The sequence below is a fragment of the Camelus bactrianus genome, chromosome 32 (assembly GCF_048773025.1).
Source record: "Camelus bactrianus isolate YW-2024 breed Bactrian camel chromosome 32, ASM4877302v1, whole genome shotgun sequence".
Taxonomy (NCBI): Eukaryota; Metazoa; Chordata; class Mammalia; order Artiodactyla; family Camelidae; genus Camelus; species Camelus bactrianus.
In genome coordinates this window covers 7,097,413-7,116,617 of record NC_133570.1, presented here as the reverse complement: position 1 = coordinate 7,116,617, position 19,205 = coordinate 7,097,413, and the positions used below count along the sequence as shown (strand labels likewise).

At 40.5% G+C, this 19,205-nt stretch overlaps 1 protein-coding gene across 2 annotated transcripts in view; it reads right to left on the bottom strand.

The window, feature by feature from the left end:
- ATP2A2 (ATPase sarcoplasmic/endoplasmic reticulum Ca2+ transporting 2) overlaps positions 1-19,205 on the bottom strand; it is a 53,014-nt gene that overhangs the window by 10,514 nt on the left and 23,295 nt on the right. For both annotated transcript variants that reach the window (XM_074355940.1, XM_074355941.1), the window contains exons 6-12: positions 13,499-13,579; positions 11,441-11,526; positions 10,116-10,580; positions 6,051-6,139; positions 5,451-5,553; positions 4,487-4,618; positions 37-159 (exon numbers count right to left, since the gene is read on the bottom strand). In XM_074355940.1, coding sequence (XP_074212041.1) covers positions 37-159; positions 4,487-4,618; positions 5,451-5,553; positions 6,051-6,139; positions 10,116-10,580; positions 11,441-11,526; positions 13,499-13,579 — 1,079 coding nt within the window. The remainder of the gene's footprint in view (positions 1-36; positions 160-4,486; positions 4,619-5,450; positions 5,554-6,050; positions 6,140-10,115; positions 10,581-11,440; positions 11,527-13,498; positions 13,580-19,205) is intronic.

Genomic DNA, 19,205 nt, shown 5'->3' with positions numbered 1-19,205 from the left:
TGGTAAGAAATCTCAGTTGCAATCTGCAGTACTTGCCTTCACAAACATCTTGCTCATGGATGTCCGGCTCGGTTTGTTTGGTGTACAATAAACTGACATTGATTTTCTATCCCGTGAAAACTCTAGAGTAAATTCTTTTTTCATCAACTGTTTAATGACCTGTAAAGAGAACATATATGGAATGTTATTAGATGGCAATTTCCATAAGTTTTTCAGTTACTAAACAAATGTGCCAGGCACTGGGGATGTGCTCACGGGCAATTTAAACAGGACAGACGGTTCTTACCCTCGTGAAACTTGCCCTCTAGTTTGGGGAAGACACACTGTGAAAGTAGATTGTAAGTGCCATAGAAAAAAAAACTTTAAAAATAAGGCAGAGAAGAGAGAAAATTATGTCTAGATTGTAATTTCATACAAACTATGTACAAGGCAATGTTTGAGTGAAAACATGAAGGACGCGTAGTGTGAGCAGAGAGAACAGACGTGCAGGCTGGCAGCCTGGCTCGCTCAGGGAGCCTCCAGGCCACCGTGGCTGGAACAGAGTTTGCGAGAAAGCAGCGAGAGGTGTAACAGCAGGGGTGGCACAGGCAGGCTGTTCAATCTTGAAAAAAATCACTGTAAGGCATGTGACTTTTTTAACAAGTGAAACACAAGATGCAGGGTTTCAAGTTCTGGCAGTTGTGTTAAGAATTAGCTGAAGGGGGGGGGGTGCGGCAGCAAGGATCACCACTTACATATTCTCAATAGATTTCGACAGCTAGTGGCCGCTCTATTAGCTACCACCCAATAGATGAGATGTCTTAGTCATGAGCCCAGAAGAGCTCCTGGGGCAGCTGCAGACAGGGAGGACTGAGGACGGGCCCCAGAGCCGCCTCACCCCCGGCGGGGTACGGGAGAGCCAGCCAAGGGGACAGCAGTGGGGACAGGGACGGAGGGGGGCGAGGGGAGTTTAGAACTCTTCCAAGGAGGGAGAGACCGACAAGGTAAACTAGCAGCTCAGGTAAGTTACCTTTAGATTCAGATTCTGTTGGACTGCCTATATTCACAATCACGTTCCCTAAAAAATGAAGATACTTCTTCCTTTCCAATTTTTGTACCTTTGACTTTTTCTTCTCGCCTTCCTGCATGGACTAGGGCTGCCAGTGCAACACCGAGTAGAAACGTTGAGAGTGGAAACTCTTCTGTTGCCATTAGGTATGATGTTAATGCAGGCTTTGTATAAATACACTGTCAGCCTGAAGATAAGACTGCTGGTTTTTATCATGAACTGAGATTAAATTTTATCACGTCTTTTCTGCAACTAGTTAAATGATCTTACAGTTTTCTGCCTTTATTCAATTATGTGGTGAGTTACACTGACCCCCACCCCCGCAACTCAGACACATACTTAATAACTGTAGAAACCCCACAGAAACTTGGCATCGATGCAGGCAGTTCTGCGTGGATGGAGCCTGTGGGCTGGCTCAGCCAGGCTGGGCGCACTACCGCCGTCCTCAGCCAAAGGACAGTCACCATCGATTCTACGTTACCTAACTGATAGTTAAGCATTAGTACCAATGGCTCTAGGAAGACTGAAAGAATTTGCAGTGATTCTGAGTAAGCGGGACCTGAGCACCGGATACATCCTGGGGGGAAGGACAAGGCTACTTCTTTCAGCATTAGGACAGTGAAAGGCCTCTCCAGGTGGGCCGCTAGGCCTGAAGACGCTGGTCCTGCCCTATTCACCTCAAGTGTGAAAGGTTCTTGCTTTCTGTGGGGGTGGGAGCTGGTGCAAGTTCCTATCTGGGGACTTGTGGAATGAGCACCATGAGTCATTTCTGATCCCCTCGCTCAGCTGTTGTGGCCAAAAAATGAAGCAAAGGAGGCCATGGAGCAAGGAAATGAGAGAAGGGACAGGCCTGCCCTTGTCTGCAGTGGTCACCGCAGTGAAAATGTATCACTTTTGAGCCCCTTGTTTGAGCTTCTACTTGTTTCCCTTCACTGAGCAGTTACAAGTCTAGAATCAGACAATTCAGTCTCAGTCTCCGTGAAGCTGAATCTTCAGGCTGCCTCTCGGGGACCCAGTCACAACTACTAATAATAGAGCTGTCAGACAACGCGACTCTGCAAGGATCGGCGCCCTGCTTAATGACAATCAGGGAGTCAATGTCCTAAAACAGAAACAAAGGGCCTTCCATTTCATAAGAACCACGTTAAGTCGGGGACGGATGCCACAGGAGCTGCCCGAGAGCCCCGTGGCCGTGAGATTCCTACTTGCGAGGCATGAGCAGGGCTACTGTGAAAGATTCCATACCTCAGCCAAGACATCCTTGATTCCAGTGCATTTTGTTTTCTCAGGATATTACAAAACCATGTAAAGGACAAAGGGTGCTGGAGCAGGCGCCCAAGTCTGCATCACGCTGCAAGTCACTGGGGGCCTCAGTTTCCCTACCTGCCAGTGTGAGACTGGACTAGATGGTCCTAAAGTCCTTTTTACAGCCTGAGATTTGGTGTGGTCACTAAAATGCTTATACAGCTGAGATCCTGAAGAAAATGTGTGCTGTCCCCCACCTTAGGTGGCATGCACCATGCGGTGCGAGCGACCCTACTCCCCCCAAACACACTGCCTCCTCATCTGCCCTGAATACAGGGAAGGATGACAGAAAGTCAACTGAGTGGTAGAAATGAGCCTTGCTTCTTTCCGCGTAACTAGAAAAGGCTATTTATGCGTTTAGCTCTGATTTTCCCATCTTCTCACCAGAAAACCCTGACTAACGAACAAAGAAGTGCTACAAAGAGGAGCCTCGAGTACCAGTTAGCAGCCACCTGGAGGTGACAGGTGCACAGGTCTGACACTAAGATCACGCATGGCAGAACCCAGTCCCACAGGGATCGAGGCTCCAAGGCTGGGAGGCGGCAGGCACTGGGATTCGCTCTGGAGGCCCCACTGCAGGACCTCATGACTACACAGACCCTGCACTGCATGACGGTGTTCACTCCGTCAGGGGGGGCTCTGCTGTGTTTAGTGGTTTCTTGTGGGGGCGGGGCCAGACGCAGGCCCTGGGCCTGACTTGTTTCCTTCTTAGGTCTCTTCTGCTCCTGCCTGGCACCCCAGTCCGTTCTCCAGCTCGCCTTCTCTGGCTTCTGTGGTTCCCACTTCTGAGCTTCCTCAGCTTGCTGCTTGGCCTCAGGCGTCTTTTCCTCTCTTTCTGCTTCCACCTGCTGCTGCCCGTCACTCTGACCTGCACGGACTGGACCATCTTGTTTGAACCCTGCTTACGCTGCTTCTCATCCAAGCACTCACTCACCACTCTGGCCAGGACAAGGGAGGTTATCATTTAGGTCCAGTGAGCCGGCATCACCATGACCACAAGTGAGAAACTGGCCCGAAAAAGCGAGGCCTGAGCCTCAGCAACCAGAACGAGGTCCCTGTCAAGGAAATGCTGTCCTACTTGAAGTCACCATGCTCAACTGTCCTGCAATATACTGTCATTGGATTCTGTGGTCTCACACACCTGGTGAAGCCAGACCTGAGGAAAACAATGTGCGAAAGCTGCTGGCAGACACTGGCCACGTGCTCAGCCTCCAGCACCCAGATCTCCTCAACAGACTGGTCCACGCTTGTGCAGCCCAAGAAAACCCGAGCTCCAGGGCTCCGACAGGCAGGAGGAAGGTGGCCGAGGGCAACACATCTGTCTGATGTTCTCGCACATGACAGACACGCCTGCACCCTCGCCACTGCCACCCCGCTGACTGACCTCTGAATGTTAAGCTAGCCCTGTCGTTGTGGTGATTCTGCTTGAATAGAGTCACAGGTTTAGTGTATTACTAGACTCAATCTGCTGGTGTGGTGTCGAGAATCTCTACATCTGTATTATGAAAAGTGTTAGTTTGTAACTTCCTTGTCTTGTCTTGTCCGAGTGGGTGTGCACACGTAAACACCTGGACCATCGAGCACAAGGTCATAGGCGACTGACTGTAAGAGGCAAAAGCTTAACTAGAATGGACTCAAGAAAATGGAAGGAGTGAGATAATACAATTTAAATGAAAGGAGCTTTTTTGAGAAGTTTTACCGTAAAGGAAAAGCAGCAGGGTGCTAAAGTCAAAAGAAAGTTTTCAGATAAAAGACATGGTACTATTTCTCTAACGAAGATCCTGCAGAGATGGGAAACTGATAACGCAGGAGCGAGATGCTGGGGCTCTCAAGACAAGGAGCAGCCGGTTTCTGCGAGAAGCAAGGGCCCATTCACAGCACAGGGGAGAAGGTCAACCTTCTGGGCACAGAAGGTTGCATGCAGAGAGAATCTACTGATTACTTTCATTTTCTTGATCAAAGTATCATTTTACCAGATCATTTTACCTGAGAGCGAGTATGGGGAAGGAGACAGAGCAGGTTTGAGGAGATAAGGTATATATTTAAGTTACCTAAAGTTGTGAGAATAAATGGGCTAAATATCTGGTTTGAGTGCTGGGCAGCATAAACAAAACACCAAGCTCAGATACTGACCGAGTTGCAGGCATTGGCTCGTTCTATTTTAGAAAGACCCTTCAATTCGGTATCAAATACATTCATCTTCTCTACCAGGCAAGTGAGAGCAGTCTCTGTAGCTTCTCCAACTTTTTCATACACACCCTTCGCCTGTATTAGTTAAAGGTACAGAAGTTACAAAAAGGGAAAAGTAGTAAAAAACAAGTAGATTCTCTATAATAATGACTTTTTCCATAGGAGGACAATTTGTCCTCCACTGCATCATTATTCTGTGGGCTGTTTCTATCCTACTCTGGAGCACATGATCCGGATAATTCAAAATAAACATTAGTGTGCATTTTACCTTTTTCTAATAATTACGTTTTTCATTTCCCTTAACTATAAGAAGCTAATAATCACAGTATTAATTCAAATATAGAGAGCTTTCAAGTAGCATTTGTAATTCCATGTCATCATCATTCTAGAGAGTTTATACTCAGATGGGGACCAGCTTGTCTTTTGATAGAAACCAAACGATTTATCTTACTATTATTAAAAAGGGAGGAAAAAAGGTTTTCTGTTGGTTAAATTTTATATTATTATATCATCATCAAAACGACCCTTTAAATCTCAGCATGTTCTTAAGGATATAACGCTACCCATCTTAAAAAGCAGGATCAACACACTACACTTTCAGGAGAAAGCATCCTGGGTTTTATTCATTTACAGAAACCAGACTATAGAGAGCAAGCCCCGTGCACGCAACAACTCCCAGCTAGTAGCTGCAATGCTTAGGCACACAGAACACGGGAAAGGCTCGCAGCTTGCTCTGGGTAGGTCCCGCTGGCTCTGACAGAGACACGCTCTTGAATGGAAAGGGGAAATAGAATCAGGAACCTGTATTTTCAGAAAGGGAGGAAGGAAGGCTGAATTTTCATTCCACCCACCGCACCCTTGAACTGGGAACAGTCAGGTCTAGTTTCTCATTTACGAAGAGCCTTACCTCATTATAATCCAAAGCAGAGTCATTACAGAGAGCACAGATTGTTGCCAATTCCACAAGACCATCATACTGATGACACTTCACTAGTTTATCATCTTTATGTCTGTCAAAAGAAAAAATAACTATTATAGCACAGTGTGGTTACCTCTATTGATTTTTGTTTTATTATTTAATAATATGAATATAATTTTGAGGACAACAGACTGGCAAATATTCAAAACGTTCTGAGTGATGGCTCTTAAAAATCTGAAGCTGGAGAGAATAACAGAATATTGTCTCTGACACCAGGAGTTACTCAGTAATGACCGGAAATTCTTAATGAAATTCCTCTGTCATTGGTATCAATCAATAAAGAACAAGCAGAAACCCTACTTGAAGATTTGGGCTTCAACAGATGAAAAAGGGCTGCCAGTTTATATAACCTGTGTTTCCTCTTTCCTAGTGTGTATTATCAATTCTGCTTAGGAAAATTAATTACTCTAACAACCGACAATATGAGGCACATTCAGAAACCTGAAAGTTTTAGAGACACTGCCAGGCACTATACAAGCACCAAACTGACCCAGCGGAGCCTTTAAAAGACAAGGAGGGTTTACTCACATTTCTCCAATAGGTGCATATGTCGATCCAGTTATGGTGAACTCATTAAGGGAACAAGTATCACCTTCAACTTTGTCCAGAATGAACATCTACAGGAAGAGTGTTTAAAGGTATTAAAAAAATGCCAGAAAGCATATAATCCTTGTTAAGACAAAAAACCTTTCTCATTTAAGGTATCAATTTTAATGAAATTTATTAACTGAAGCTCAGCACCAGAAATACTGTCCCTTGAAGGGATATGCTGTAGAATGCCCCAAATTCCAAATTTCAAATGGCTAGCTGAGAAATGAAATAGGTTCTCCCACCCTGGAGCTAAGATTTACTAAAATAAGCCTGGGAAGAATAAACTCCCATTTCAGAGCTGCATAAGCGTTCTCTTAAGTAAAAGAAGACAAACTGCTTCTCTGCTCCTTCCATGAATTCTTCTTGTGGCAATAGTTCATTTTCTATGAAGCTGCACAACCACACGTATGCAGTAAGGAGCCCACAAAATTGAATGAACTGATGTCACCAAGACAATACAGACGAAAGCATGCTTAGGAAAGAATTCTTACTTCTGGAGAATAATAAAGTGACACAAGTTAGTTTTTTTAAAGATGAAGGTTATCCCCCCCTTGGTTTGCTTTCCAAAAATTATAACCCAGGAGCCTGACTTGGAGGACTAAGACTCAGACTTGCGTTTTCATTGCAAACTGAAACTGTAAAGCCTTCTCTTGAAAAAGAACAAAATACAGGAAGAAGTGGTACTTCAACTATACTTTATCATGCTAACGTCTCTCTGAATATGAGCGATTAAGAATATGATCAAACCATTCTACAATAAGAAATTTTAAAAGGTTAAATTCAAGTAAAAAAGGGCCATGTAATGCTTTAAGATGATCTTTTCGGAGCATTCTGATTCATATACAGTAAGAAAATCTGCTTATCTTTATTTTAAAATAACTTCTTTTACTTCACAAGATTTGCATATTACATAGCTTATTTATTTATTTATTTATTTACTTATTATTTTTGCACATACTTTTAAGAACTCCAAAAGTTTCAAAAGTATACTCAGAACTAAATCAACCTTGGAACTGACCTAAAGGTATGAGACATACAGGATTGAAAACTGATGACTCATGATAAAAGACTCGAGTTCAAATACATAAAACTGATGTGTCAAATGAGGAAAAGATTCATTTCCAAGGTCACATGCAGCAAGATCACCAAATTCTAGTTTTTTTCTGACAGATACAGCACCTAAAAAAGCTTCACAGAAAGCTTTTTCCAAAGATGAAGACGTTTGACATTTTACAAAAGAGGAAACAAACGGCTAGAGAATTTAAAGGATGTGATCGAGGTTACACAATTATTAAGTGGAAGAGCGACAACCAGCTTTCCAATCTTTCCTATCAGAAAACGCGATTTTACCCTTTTGTTAAAAGTTGTGTGACCCTCAGACATGTCACAACTTCTCAGAGCTGAAGTTACCTCTTGAGCAGGATGACCATATGATTCAAATAAGGTCACATGTGAAAAACACACTGGCTGCACTAAGCCTTACCAAAGCAAGGGGGCATTATTACTACTATATAGCAATGTTGTTGTTTATAAAAACTGAAACTCTTTGGGTCTATACCACAGTCCAAAATATTCTAAGAGATTCAGAATTCTAACCCCATCAGACCAAATCTGAATGCATGATGCAAGCATCCCGAAGCCAAGGGCAGTTACGCAATCTACTGCAAGAACCCTCCTGTAGAATACTGATCAGCATCAGCCTTCCGTCACTGACACAGAACAAAGAGGCAACAAGCTGTTTCTTTAATAGAACATTTTAAGTCAAACCATTTAAGGGAAAATACAAAAACAAAAAATTATCATGGATTCTGTTTTAGTCTTAGTTTGAAGTCTGATTTGCTGCCACAACTTTGAAATTAACCATTTTTTAAAGATTACAATTTCACACACTGCTTTACTTTCATGGATATAACGCCTATTCCGAGGAATTAAAGCTTTCAGGCTAAGTTTAGACAGCAATTTCCTGGGGGAAACCAAACAGGTAACTTAAAATTCCCTTTCTCTCCCCTAATCAGCTTTTAGCCGACAGCTAGCTTTTTAGAAGATATGTCCAAACTTCTTTGGTTCCAAGGAAAGAGAACTTAGGTAGCTCAGTTAAATCACCTACTTGAGAAACTCAAGACAAGCTAGACCCTTCGCACTTGACAGCACTCCAATCTGTTTTAAACACCTGTCCATTCTAAATCTGGGTTTGGACTACACAAAGCATTGGGGGTACATATCTAAATGTTTTCTTGAATTTAAATTCGGTGAGAAAAAGATTCAGGTTTTACTCGTATTTAAACAAAAGCAATTTCCAATGCTTAAAAAAACATTATTTAAAATGTGGAGATAAAGCCAAGAGGATGTCCTTTCAATGTCATTCAGAAGCGTTCCTTAACAGGACCACTCAAAAATTTAGTGTTCTGGAAAAATTCAACACTGCTTCACTGTGCTACTTACTATTAATTAAGGGTGCATGTTTTATGAAGTTGTAAATTTTTGTCCTCTAGAAAAGATAACCTTTGTTTTATTCCCCTAAGGATATTAACCAGTTTTTGTAATCTAACACAGACCAGCTCTATTCTAATACCGAGGATTTCCTCACATGCTCTTGTAACCAGTTTTACCACCTTTCTGATTTCCCCTTATTGAATTAATGAGCCAAATAGGATCTCTGATGTATGTCCACTCAATTATTTGTATGAGTTGTGTGCCGTTTTGGAAAATTACTTTGACACATACAAAGAAGCAGTGGTAGTTGTTGTTTTGCATCACTTTAAAATTTTTCCTTCCAGTTTATTGAGATATAATTGACACACAGCACCGTGTAAGCGTTAAGGTGTCCAGCATAACGATGCGACTTTCATGTAACATGAAAGGATGACCACAAGTTCAGTGAACATCCATCACCTCACAGGTACAAAATGAAAGAAAAAATTTTTTCCTTGGGATAAGAACTCTGAGAATTTACTCTAACAACTTTCACATATAATGTACAGCAGTCCTAGTTATATTAACACGTTGTACATTACACCCCTAGTACTTATCTTGTAACTGGAAGTCTGTACCTTTTGACCACCTTCATCCAATTCCCTCTCTTCCCACCCCCTGCCTCTGGATAACCACAAATCTGATACTTTTTCTTTTTTGTTTGAGATATAATTGACCTTCAACACTACGTTAGTTCCTGGTGCACAACAGTGATTTCATATTTCTACACGTTTCAAAATGATCACCTTGATAAGCCTGTCATCTGTCACCATACGAGATATTACATCACTACCGACCCCGTTCCCCGTTCCGTACATTTCATACCCATGACTCACTTGTTCTGTAACTGGAAGTCTGCACCTCAACTTCCCTCATCTTTTTCTCTCATCCTCCAACCCCAAAGTTGTTTAAATAAAACCTAGGGAAACTGAATTATATGAAAGAACTTAACTCAGCTTAATTCAGCTGTTCTTATTTTGCTAAGAGCAGATTTAGTTTCTTATTTTACTCCCAAGTGATGGTCAAAATAACCTAAGAAAGGAAGGATGAACACATAGAATGGAACAAATTAAAGGAAATGATTTACTTTTCAAGAAGAAAACATCTCTCATTCAATGTGTTAAGGAAATACCAATTAGAATTTTAGGTAGGCAGGTAACTAGCTGTTTTACAGAACTCTTCCCCTGAAGCTTGTCTGTTAACAAACACCCATTTAGAGACAGAGGAACAGGGAAATAAAAGGAGCTTAGTTACCTAACACTTACAGCTGCCTACAGTTACTTCCCCAATACAAATATGTCAGCCATGCAGATATCCTTTATTTCATGAAATAGTTTTAGGAATTAAATGATTAATTCCTCTTAAGTGTAAGAAATTACCTTGGGCTCAGGCTACACATACAACCCAATTTGTTTAAAGCACATAAAAAGGTATCAAATTTTAAATCAAAGGTTTTGATGGCATAAGGGCATATTCCCAGGATGAATCAACAACCACAATGGGAAAGACTCTTTGACTACTCCCACTTACCCTACAGACTGACATCTGGTTTGTTGTAAGCGTACCAGTCTTGTCTGAGCAGATAACAGAAGTACAACCGAGGGTTTCCACAGAAGGGAGACTTCGAACAATGGCATTTTTCTTTGCCATTCTGCGAGTCCCGAGAGCCAGGCAGGTGGTGATGACAGCAGGCAGACCTTCAGGGATGGCTGCTACAGCCAGGGCCACAGCAATTTTAAAGTAGTAAATAGCACCTCTGATCCAGGAGCCGCCGTGAACTGGGTCGTTAAAGTGCCCAATGTTTATGATCCAGACTGCAATGCAAATAAGGGAGATGACTTTGGAAAGCTGTTCCCCAAACTCATCTAGTTTCTGCTGGAGGGGCGTTCTCTCCTGCTCCGTCGCCACCATTTCATCTCGGATCTTGCCAATTTCAGTGTTAACTCCAGTTGCCACCACCACTCCCATGGCTTTGCCAGCAGCAATGTTTGTACCCTAGGACAGAAGTAGAGAACTGGTCACAAGATTACCACCACCCCCAACTTAAATACTGCCTAGTAAACTCAGACTTGTGTGGATTTTGAGAGAGAACCCAGATTCTCTCACTGCATTCCACTGAGCCTTCCAGGTACTATTATTCAGGCAACCAGCCACCCAACTTTCACGATCAACATCTCGTGCAGGCCACCTCTCCCTCGTTCTCCACAAAATGAGAATGGAAGCTGCTCAGCCCAGAGCAGCTCTATACTGACCCACCCAGAGTCCCCATTCACACCACTGCCCTTGGCCCGCAGACCAGCTCTGGGCTGGAGTAGAGCTCTAACCCCTCTGTGTTCCCAACTTCCAAACTCCCTAGGTTTTATTTAACAGAAAAACTGTAGTACAATGAACATCCGTTTTACTTTTCACTCAGACTCACCAGGTTTTAATGGTTTGCCGCATTTACTTTCTCTCTAAAACACACGTTTTTACTGTGAACTACACACAGATTATCATCCACATCATTTTGAAAGCAATCCTTTGTAGGCTAAACCTTTCCCCCCTCAAAATCTACTTTTCTACTATGTTTATAAAGAGCTTAAAGATGTTTGATCTGATCTTTTTAAAAAATCCTCAAAAACTTGCCAGTTAAAAGACACTTAGGTCACATGTTGAACCGTTCGTTATACATTACAGGTGTTTCCTGACAGCTGAGACTGACCTTGCAGAGTGTGGTTATCTGATTATCCTTTGGAATAATAGGTAACACTTTCTAAAGTCTGCCCACTGAAGGTAGGCAGTAGGAAAAAAAAAATCTGCAGGCTTAAAACTCTGAAAATGTGTCCAAATAAAAATGCACTTGATAAAGTACTTACAGAAAAGAGCATGTTCTTCTTATCCTGGTTGACAGCCCGTGGGTCAGGGACAGGGTCAGTGTGCTTGATGACAGAGACAGATTCACCTAAGCAGGATGTGATACAGAAGGTATGTTTAGATCTGTGCGTTCTACACCCAGAACCTCAGCTCCCTCATCCACTCGTGCCACCACCACTCTCAGGAAAAGTATAAAAAGGCCCAGTTCATTCAAAGGATATAAACTAGTAAGGTTTAGTAACAGAAACTAATTTTGGGGGGTGGGATTCTAAATAAAAGGAACTTAATTTTGAAGTGAAATCCCAGACAATTATCTTTATTTTCTTAACTATTCAAATTCAGTTCCTTATCAGGTATCATCTTATACTCTACTACTGTAAACACAGATTTGTTGTATATTTATATATACAAACACTCCAATACTTAAAAAAAGAGGTGAAAGTATATTTACTTTTAATAAACTGAACAAACTGTAGACACATGATATGAATAATGAGGATCATCCACTGGAAAGACTGTGTTTGTTCAATCACGCCAAAGATGAGAAATGAAAACACTTTTCTAGGAATATCTGCATGTACTAATCTGACTGTTCTACTGCAATAAAACAAAACTGAAAGAGACAGCAATCAGCATTTGCACTAAAAAGATCACATGGTATAAAGGACTGCTTCTTGGAACTTTCACAATGTCTTGCTGACATTTGGTTTCAACTTTACATCATTTATGAAATGCAGCTGATTCCTAAATAATGCAGGGGTTAGGGGTTCCAACCCTCTACACAAAAATCTGCATAAAACTTAATAGTTGGCCCTCTGTATACGCAATTCCTCTGTATCTGTGGTTCTGCATCTGTGGATTCAACCAACTGGTCTAGTGTAGTACTGTGTATTTACTATTGAGAAAAATCTGCACTTAAGTGGACCCATTCAAACCCAGGTTGTTCAAGGGTTAACTGTATGCAACCAGGGTCAGGTTGAATGATGTGATACGAAACATGGCCCCAGTTTTCAATTTCAGGCTGCAAATTTCACACTAAATATTTGATTTAAAAAAAAAATCGGCTTCTTCAATCTAGCCTAAAACTACACCATGATTTTTAAACAAAAATGACACTCAAGAAACTATGGAAGGTTTTAAAATGGCAGTTTTTTTCTGTGGACACAATACGAGAATTTCACGTATACAACCAGTCAATTCCCTGTCGTCGTATGGCTTAATCAGCTTCCAGGCTATCGCTGCTAATGGGAGTTTTAGTAGATAAGCTATTCACAAAGAAACAATAAAAAATACAGAGCCCAGGTATGCACAAGCCCTGCCTCTATGACATTAGCTGCTTTTCAAAACTGATTAGATAAATCTTGATAATCTCTGAATTTTATATTTACTTTCTATTTAATTCAGGCTGGCATTGTGTTTAAGTTAATCTTCTGACCACTTTACTTCCAGTTAATATGAACCCTCCACCCTAGACTGTGCCTTTTTATCAAACAAAAAAAAAATGGGAAAATGTTCCAAACAGTGCCAAATCTAAATGTGCAAACTTTAGGGAGTCAACACTCACGATTTTTAGAGGGTGCTAACTTTTGTTAAAATTGTACACTTGATTATTGCAAAGTATGTTAGATGTGTGATTAGCATTTCTGGAGCCTATTTTTCCTACTTGGGAAAAAGAACATTAAGCAATTAATTCACTTTCTACAAAACAGAGACAACAACACAACTTTAATATTATTACCTCTGTTAATGAAGGAATTTGTAACCTTTAAAAAAAAAGTAATTTAAAAATGATGTGCCTTTAAAAATCAAAACTAATTTTTAATAAAATTAAAACACTGGCCTTATGAGATGAGAGCCAATTAAAACAAAATTTAAATCATTCCTTTACTCCACATATTGGCCAAAAGCCTAACTGATAAGGCATTAAGAAATAAGTATCTTACAGAGGATTAAGATGGGATACCATAAAGGGACAGTGGGGCAAGAGTTGACTTAATTATTAGCATGGGACCTGAGAGAGCCTTCAGAAATTCAACAACCTGCCAACATGTAATATTTACCTGTAAGAATTGACTGGTCGACTCTTAGGGTAGTAGATTTGATGGAAGTTAATCTTATATCAGCAGGAACTTTGTCACCAACTAATTGGGGAGAAAAAAGGCAGCTAAGATAAGAACTTTTACAATCATGTTACGTAACAATAAACTTATTTCAAAATCAGTTTTTTGAAAGAAAATAAATAGCCTGCATATAGCACAAATATATAAAAATCTGCTACAATAAGCAAGATAATCAACTTGTCCTCAGGGTCATAGAAACTCTTTCACTAGAGAGATACAAGGTTTGAATTACACAGGAAGAGAACAATGCCTGGGCAAACAACTCTAAGTACACGTTATTTACACACACGTGGCCTGGTGAGGGGGGACTGAACTGTACGAGCCGTGGTTCATTCCACTGGGAAAGCTAAATTATCTTGAATAGGAAACAAACGCCTCTAAAATGGTACTCAGTTAATCTCACTCACAAGAGAAAGGCCAGAGAAAACTACATGGAGATACCACTTTTCAAAACTATCAAATTGATAAAAGGTTGAAAAAATGCACTGAGTTGAAAGGATCTATACAAACAGGGCTTTTCATGCAAGATGACTACAAGATCTGAAAACTTCAGTTTTAATAAGCAAAAAACAAAACAAAATCAGAGGCACAAATCACTTAGAGGCAAGTCCCTGAGCAGATATTAATGAAAATTCTGTTCTAGTGCACTGCTAACCAGGACAAAACTGAACATAATGTCGCTATACATACCATGTAACATTAATAGTCCATTTGGTATTCTTATTTCAACTACATTTCCAGACTCAGTGACCACTCTATATATGGTGCTGAGTACAAAGAAACTTATAAAACTTATATAATCTCTAGAAGACAATCTTCAATATATATATATATATATATATACACACACACATATATATATATCTCCAAATTGCAAAGCAAAATCTCTTTACCCCATAAATTCCACTACAAGAAATGTTTTCTAAAGATACACATAGTACTGATCAGTTTATCAGCAGCAGACTGAAGAGACAACTCTGTTCATACTAAAGTGAACGTTTCCTCTAAGATACACTGTACATTAAGTGGGGGAAAAGCAAGCGTGAAGCACTGCATACACAGAGCTGCCCTGGTATGAGGAAACACCTCTGGGAAGGCGCACCGTGAACACTGGTTCACAACCACTGTTCAGGTGACACCCTCCCACTGGCATTAGTGGGGGGAGACTTTTTACCTTGTACCCTTTGGCACCTTTTGATATTTGAATTATCAGATATAAACCTCTTGCATAACCTCTAGATCTTTAAGTCAACTGAGTCTTCCTTCTGGGCCAGAGTTCCTTTAATAGCTCTTAAAGGGCCCATGTCTTAGCTCCTTTCTTTGATGTGTTTTAAGTAAATGCTACAACGCAGACTGAGGAGCAGATAAAGTCAGAACAAGGCCCACAGACTACAGGTGCTCAAGTACTAAAGGAGGACGGGTCAGTACCAAAGCAACTGGACAGTAAAAATAAGTGTACAGCTTCCCGACTTTCTGAAAGGTACTAAGGCGGTCTGGAAGTCTTACGCAAGGACAGCTAAAAGTTGTAACAAATAAGCATGGTCTCTCCTAGAACTGCATATATTTTTAAGTCAAATCTTAATTTTCCAGATTTATCCTATATAATGAACTGCAACTCCATCACCGGTTACACACAGGCTGGCAAAACAGCCATCTGTCCAAGTAGCAGATTTCTTTCATTTGTTAAACCTTCAATTTAGTTCTGATTTTTCTGTTTCAGAACTTTTAAATTCAGGGAGTATGATGTGTTTTTTTTGAGTTCTACTTCATTAAACAACCCTATAACCTAAGTAGGAAATATGGTCACAAGGCGGAACAGAAAGAGACTGTCAATATAACCTCAAGAGGCAAAGATCATCCGTGCATCTGACTGCAGAGACACATTAAGGTGAAATTCCTGCTGGAAATGCTTATGCAATAAACAGCAATATTCAGACTGAACAAATGACTCTTTCATTTTAATGTAATTCTGCTCATAATGACAAGAAAGTAATGATATTCTTAACTTCAGTGACCTTCAACAGCTAAACTATCCTAACAAGATGAAACTTTAAAGATCAATTTTAAAACTTTTACTACATTACTTCTGGTTGTCATAATTAATCTGATCCTGCATGACCCTGAAATGAAAAGAATACAAGTTCAATGATTACTGTATCACCCTAAATGGAAAACTTATGTGAAAACGTTCCTTTGCTGTCTGAGGCCATTTATGTCATGACTCTACCAGAGCAGAAGACTTGTAACAAGGCGCGTAGGTCCCCACGACCTGTAAGCATGCCTGCACTGTAACAACTGAACATACGACAGCAATCTAAAAGCAGGACATTCCATGTTATACTGGAAGAAGAACCTCTTCTTTTCCAACAATTTCATACGTAAGTCCTAGGTCATACTCTCTTACACCCAGCCACAGTTAACTAAGGCCAGCAAATCTAATATTCAAATTGAGGATCAACCACAAGAGGACCCAAAAGCAGTATCTTGGCATTTATTTTGCTGTGTTTCACTGGAAGGTCAGAGGATTTGAAATGAATGAAAAATGTGTTTTTGAAGGAATAAACACCAAGGTTAAGTTTCTTTCCTGGGTAACAGTCAACATAAAAACTAGTGGTTTAAAGTGGGATCAATACTTTATATGAAGCATTTAAAATTATCCTTATACTGACATTACAAAGAAACCAACTATTTTTCTCCAAAGTCTATTTTAAATATATGAAGGCTGTCTCTCTGCTGTACTAAAGTCGTACTGACATACATTTAATTATCTGCCAAATATTCAGTAATGAGTCAAACAGGAAATGCTAGGGGAACAAGTGACTGGGAAGTCCTTACAAACTGATGTCAAACTCTTCTCAACTTTATTTCCATCCTACAGCCATTCTAACTGGAAGGCAATTAAATATTTAGGAATTAAAAGATGACTTGGGGGCCTTTTACAGAATCTCAGAACCTGCTCTTTAAATAAGAGTCTGGTTCACTGCATTCGGGTTGGGGTCCAGTAATCCGTATTTTAAAGTTCTCCAAATAAAGAAGAAAATTAATACCAGGAAACAAGCACGCTTAATAACTGGTGTCACAGATCCCATGAAAAGCCTTTACTAGGTGCTGTTTCTCACGTGCCAAGCATGCCACGGCTCCAGGCCAAGAAGACCCCAAGTCCCCAACACCTGGGACGTGTACTACCTTGAAATTCTACATTTAATTTGTCTCCATTATAAACTGATCTCTTTGGAAAGATACTAAATAACAGAAATTCAAACTGGTTTTTAAAACCTGTCAAATTCCACTGTTCTTAGCTAGAAGGACCGTTCCTCACATCACCTTGACCAACACAGCTTACGTCCTTGTCTCAGACAGGAAACTAAGCCAGGAAGCAAATGGAGCCTGGCCTAAGGAACCTCAGTTACCGAAGGAACTCCTTTGCCTTACTGTGTGACTCCGGCTCATGAATTTTCTAAGTGTCACTTTTGGGTTAAATCTATTAGGAAGCAGGTTCTCTAAGGACTTGAAAGATCCACGAAAGCAAAGAGTCGATGAATACTTTTCAACCAGCACAATTTTCCTTTGTCTGCAGGCTTCCGTGAATTCCAGAGTTCTGTGCTTGAGGAGAAGGCAGCCTGTGCGGATGATCACACCCAGTGATATTTCCCTGATGGGGCATGTCAATGCCCTCAGGGTAAGTGGTAGTGGAAAATTCTTACTCTTGCCAACGGGATGCTCTGCAAGTTTTTCCTCCAAAATTTTTTTTGTCTCTTGGGTTCAAGCAGTGTAATAAAAGAATAAACTCTGCTATAAACTACCTTCTATTTGTTTAACATCTGACACATTTCAAATTCAGCTCTTGGCTCCTTAAGTCTGTAGCTCTTTAAAACCTGCTATCACAATACAGATTTCCACTCTGAACAAATTCCTCAATGTATGCTTTATGCTAGGTAACCAAGAATGCAAGTAAGTCACTTAAAGGAAATTATTACTTGGCCACATTTGAGAACTGAGCGAACACAAGTCTTCTTTACCTTAAAACCTAAGAAGTGTTTATAAAACCACAATACTTTAAGATTGTTTACATTATTATGGCAAAAATACTGTTGGTAAAAATCAGCATTACTCAGAAAAAGCTTTTTGAATTGGTTACTTGTAAGGAAAAAAATTTATTATGGCAAATTCTACCAGCTATTCAAATCTTTAAGAGAAAACTATATATAAGATCATAAAATTACCTCCTAAATACCATTATTGTTTCTGAGCTTAAATGGCTCTGAGGAAAAGCAAGCCATAATAGAATTAATTAACCTAAATTACTTAAAGACTTAACTGTGACTCAAACATTTTCACTGTTTCCAACTTGAGTCATAATTTTGTAGTCAGGAAAAATGAATGAAATACTTCACTTGAGAAGCCCTACTTGCCTACTTAAAGCCACTTCCAGGCCTCAGGGTGAGCAAGGAAGGAACATTACGAATTGCCACAGTATATACTGTATTTGTTCCCAGTTTGTTTTTGGGGGAGTATGTATTATCTACGATAAGACTCATCTTTTAAAAATGCAAATATATCATTTTCTTTTTTAAAACCTTTTAAGAGCTTCTTCCTATTAGACTTCAGATAAAGTTTAGTACCTTAACCATGGTTTATAACACCCTCCATGACCCAACTGCTGCTTTTTACTACTCTCCTCACCCACTAAGCTTCAGACACAATGGTCTTCAGTTCCTCAAAGTTCTGAGTCTTCACACAGCCTCTAACACAAGCAGCACAGCTTTCCTTGAACTTCCAAGATTAGGCTGGTACCCCTTACAACGTGCCCACAGAGAGCTGTCCTTTCTCTTCCAACACTCAGCACACTAGATATTTTGTTTTGTTTTCTTTTAAATCGAAGTACAGCCGATTTACAACGCTGCTGCGCTGCACTGTACAGTAGGACCTCGTCCACTTGCACAAGTTTGATGTGTCTTCCCCTCTAGACACTCAAGCTCCACGAAGGCAGTACTTGGTCACCACTGACTTCCCAGGCCAAGTCTTGTGCTGGCACACAGTGGGTGCCAAATAAAATATTTGTTAACGAATGAAGTTCCTGCACACATTATTTTTTTTAATAAACAAGCACCAGAAACATAATTACCAAGCCGAAGAATGTCACAAAGATAGGAACAATGAAAAAAACAAGGATCCAAGGAGATCTTAGACATGATTGAGCTGAATGAGACTTAAGTGACTGCTGCTCAAATTCTACATTTGGACTGAAAACAAGAAACATGTATGCTAGGAAAGGATTAGAGATGTAGTAGGGAAAGAAAATGTGTGAGAAAGACTCAGGGGGTAGCTGGTAGGGCAACTAAGACTGCCAAGGTGTCCCTACGCTTCAGAGTGGAGGAAAGAGGTCTAGAATAGAGGTCAGACTCTGTTTACATTAACTGCATTCAAGTCTGGGCAGCAAAGAAAGTCATCAAGATGGTAAAGGGTTTAAAAATAATTACATGAACAACTGAAAGAACTAAGACCAACTCGGAAATAAAAACTGTAGGATACACACCGCTCTGTGAACACCCGGGACTCCTAGTTCTACTATGAACTGCCACATGCTTTTGGACAAGTCCCACATGCTCAGAGCTCAGGTCCCCTCTAGCTCTAGAAGGGGAATGAG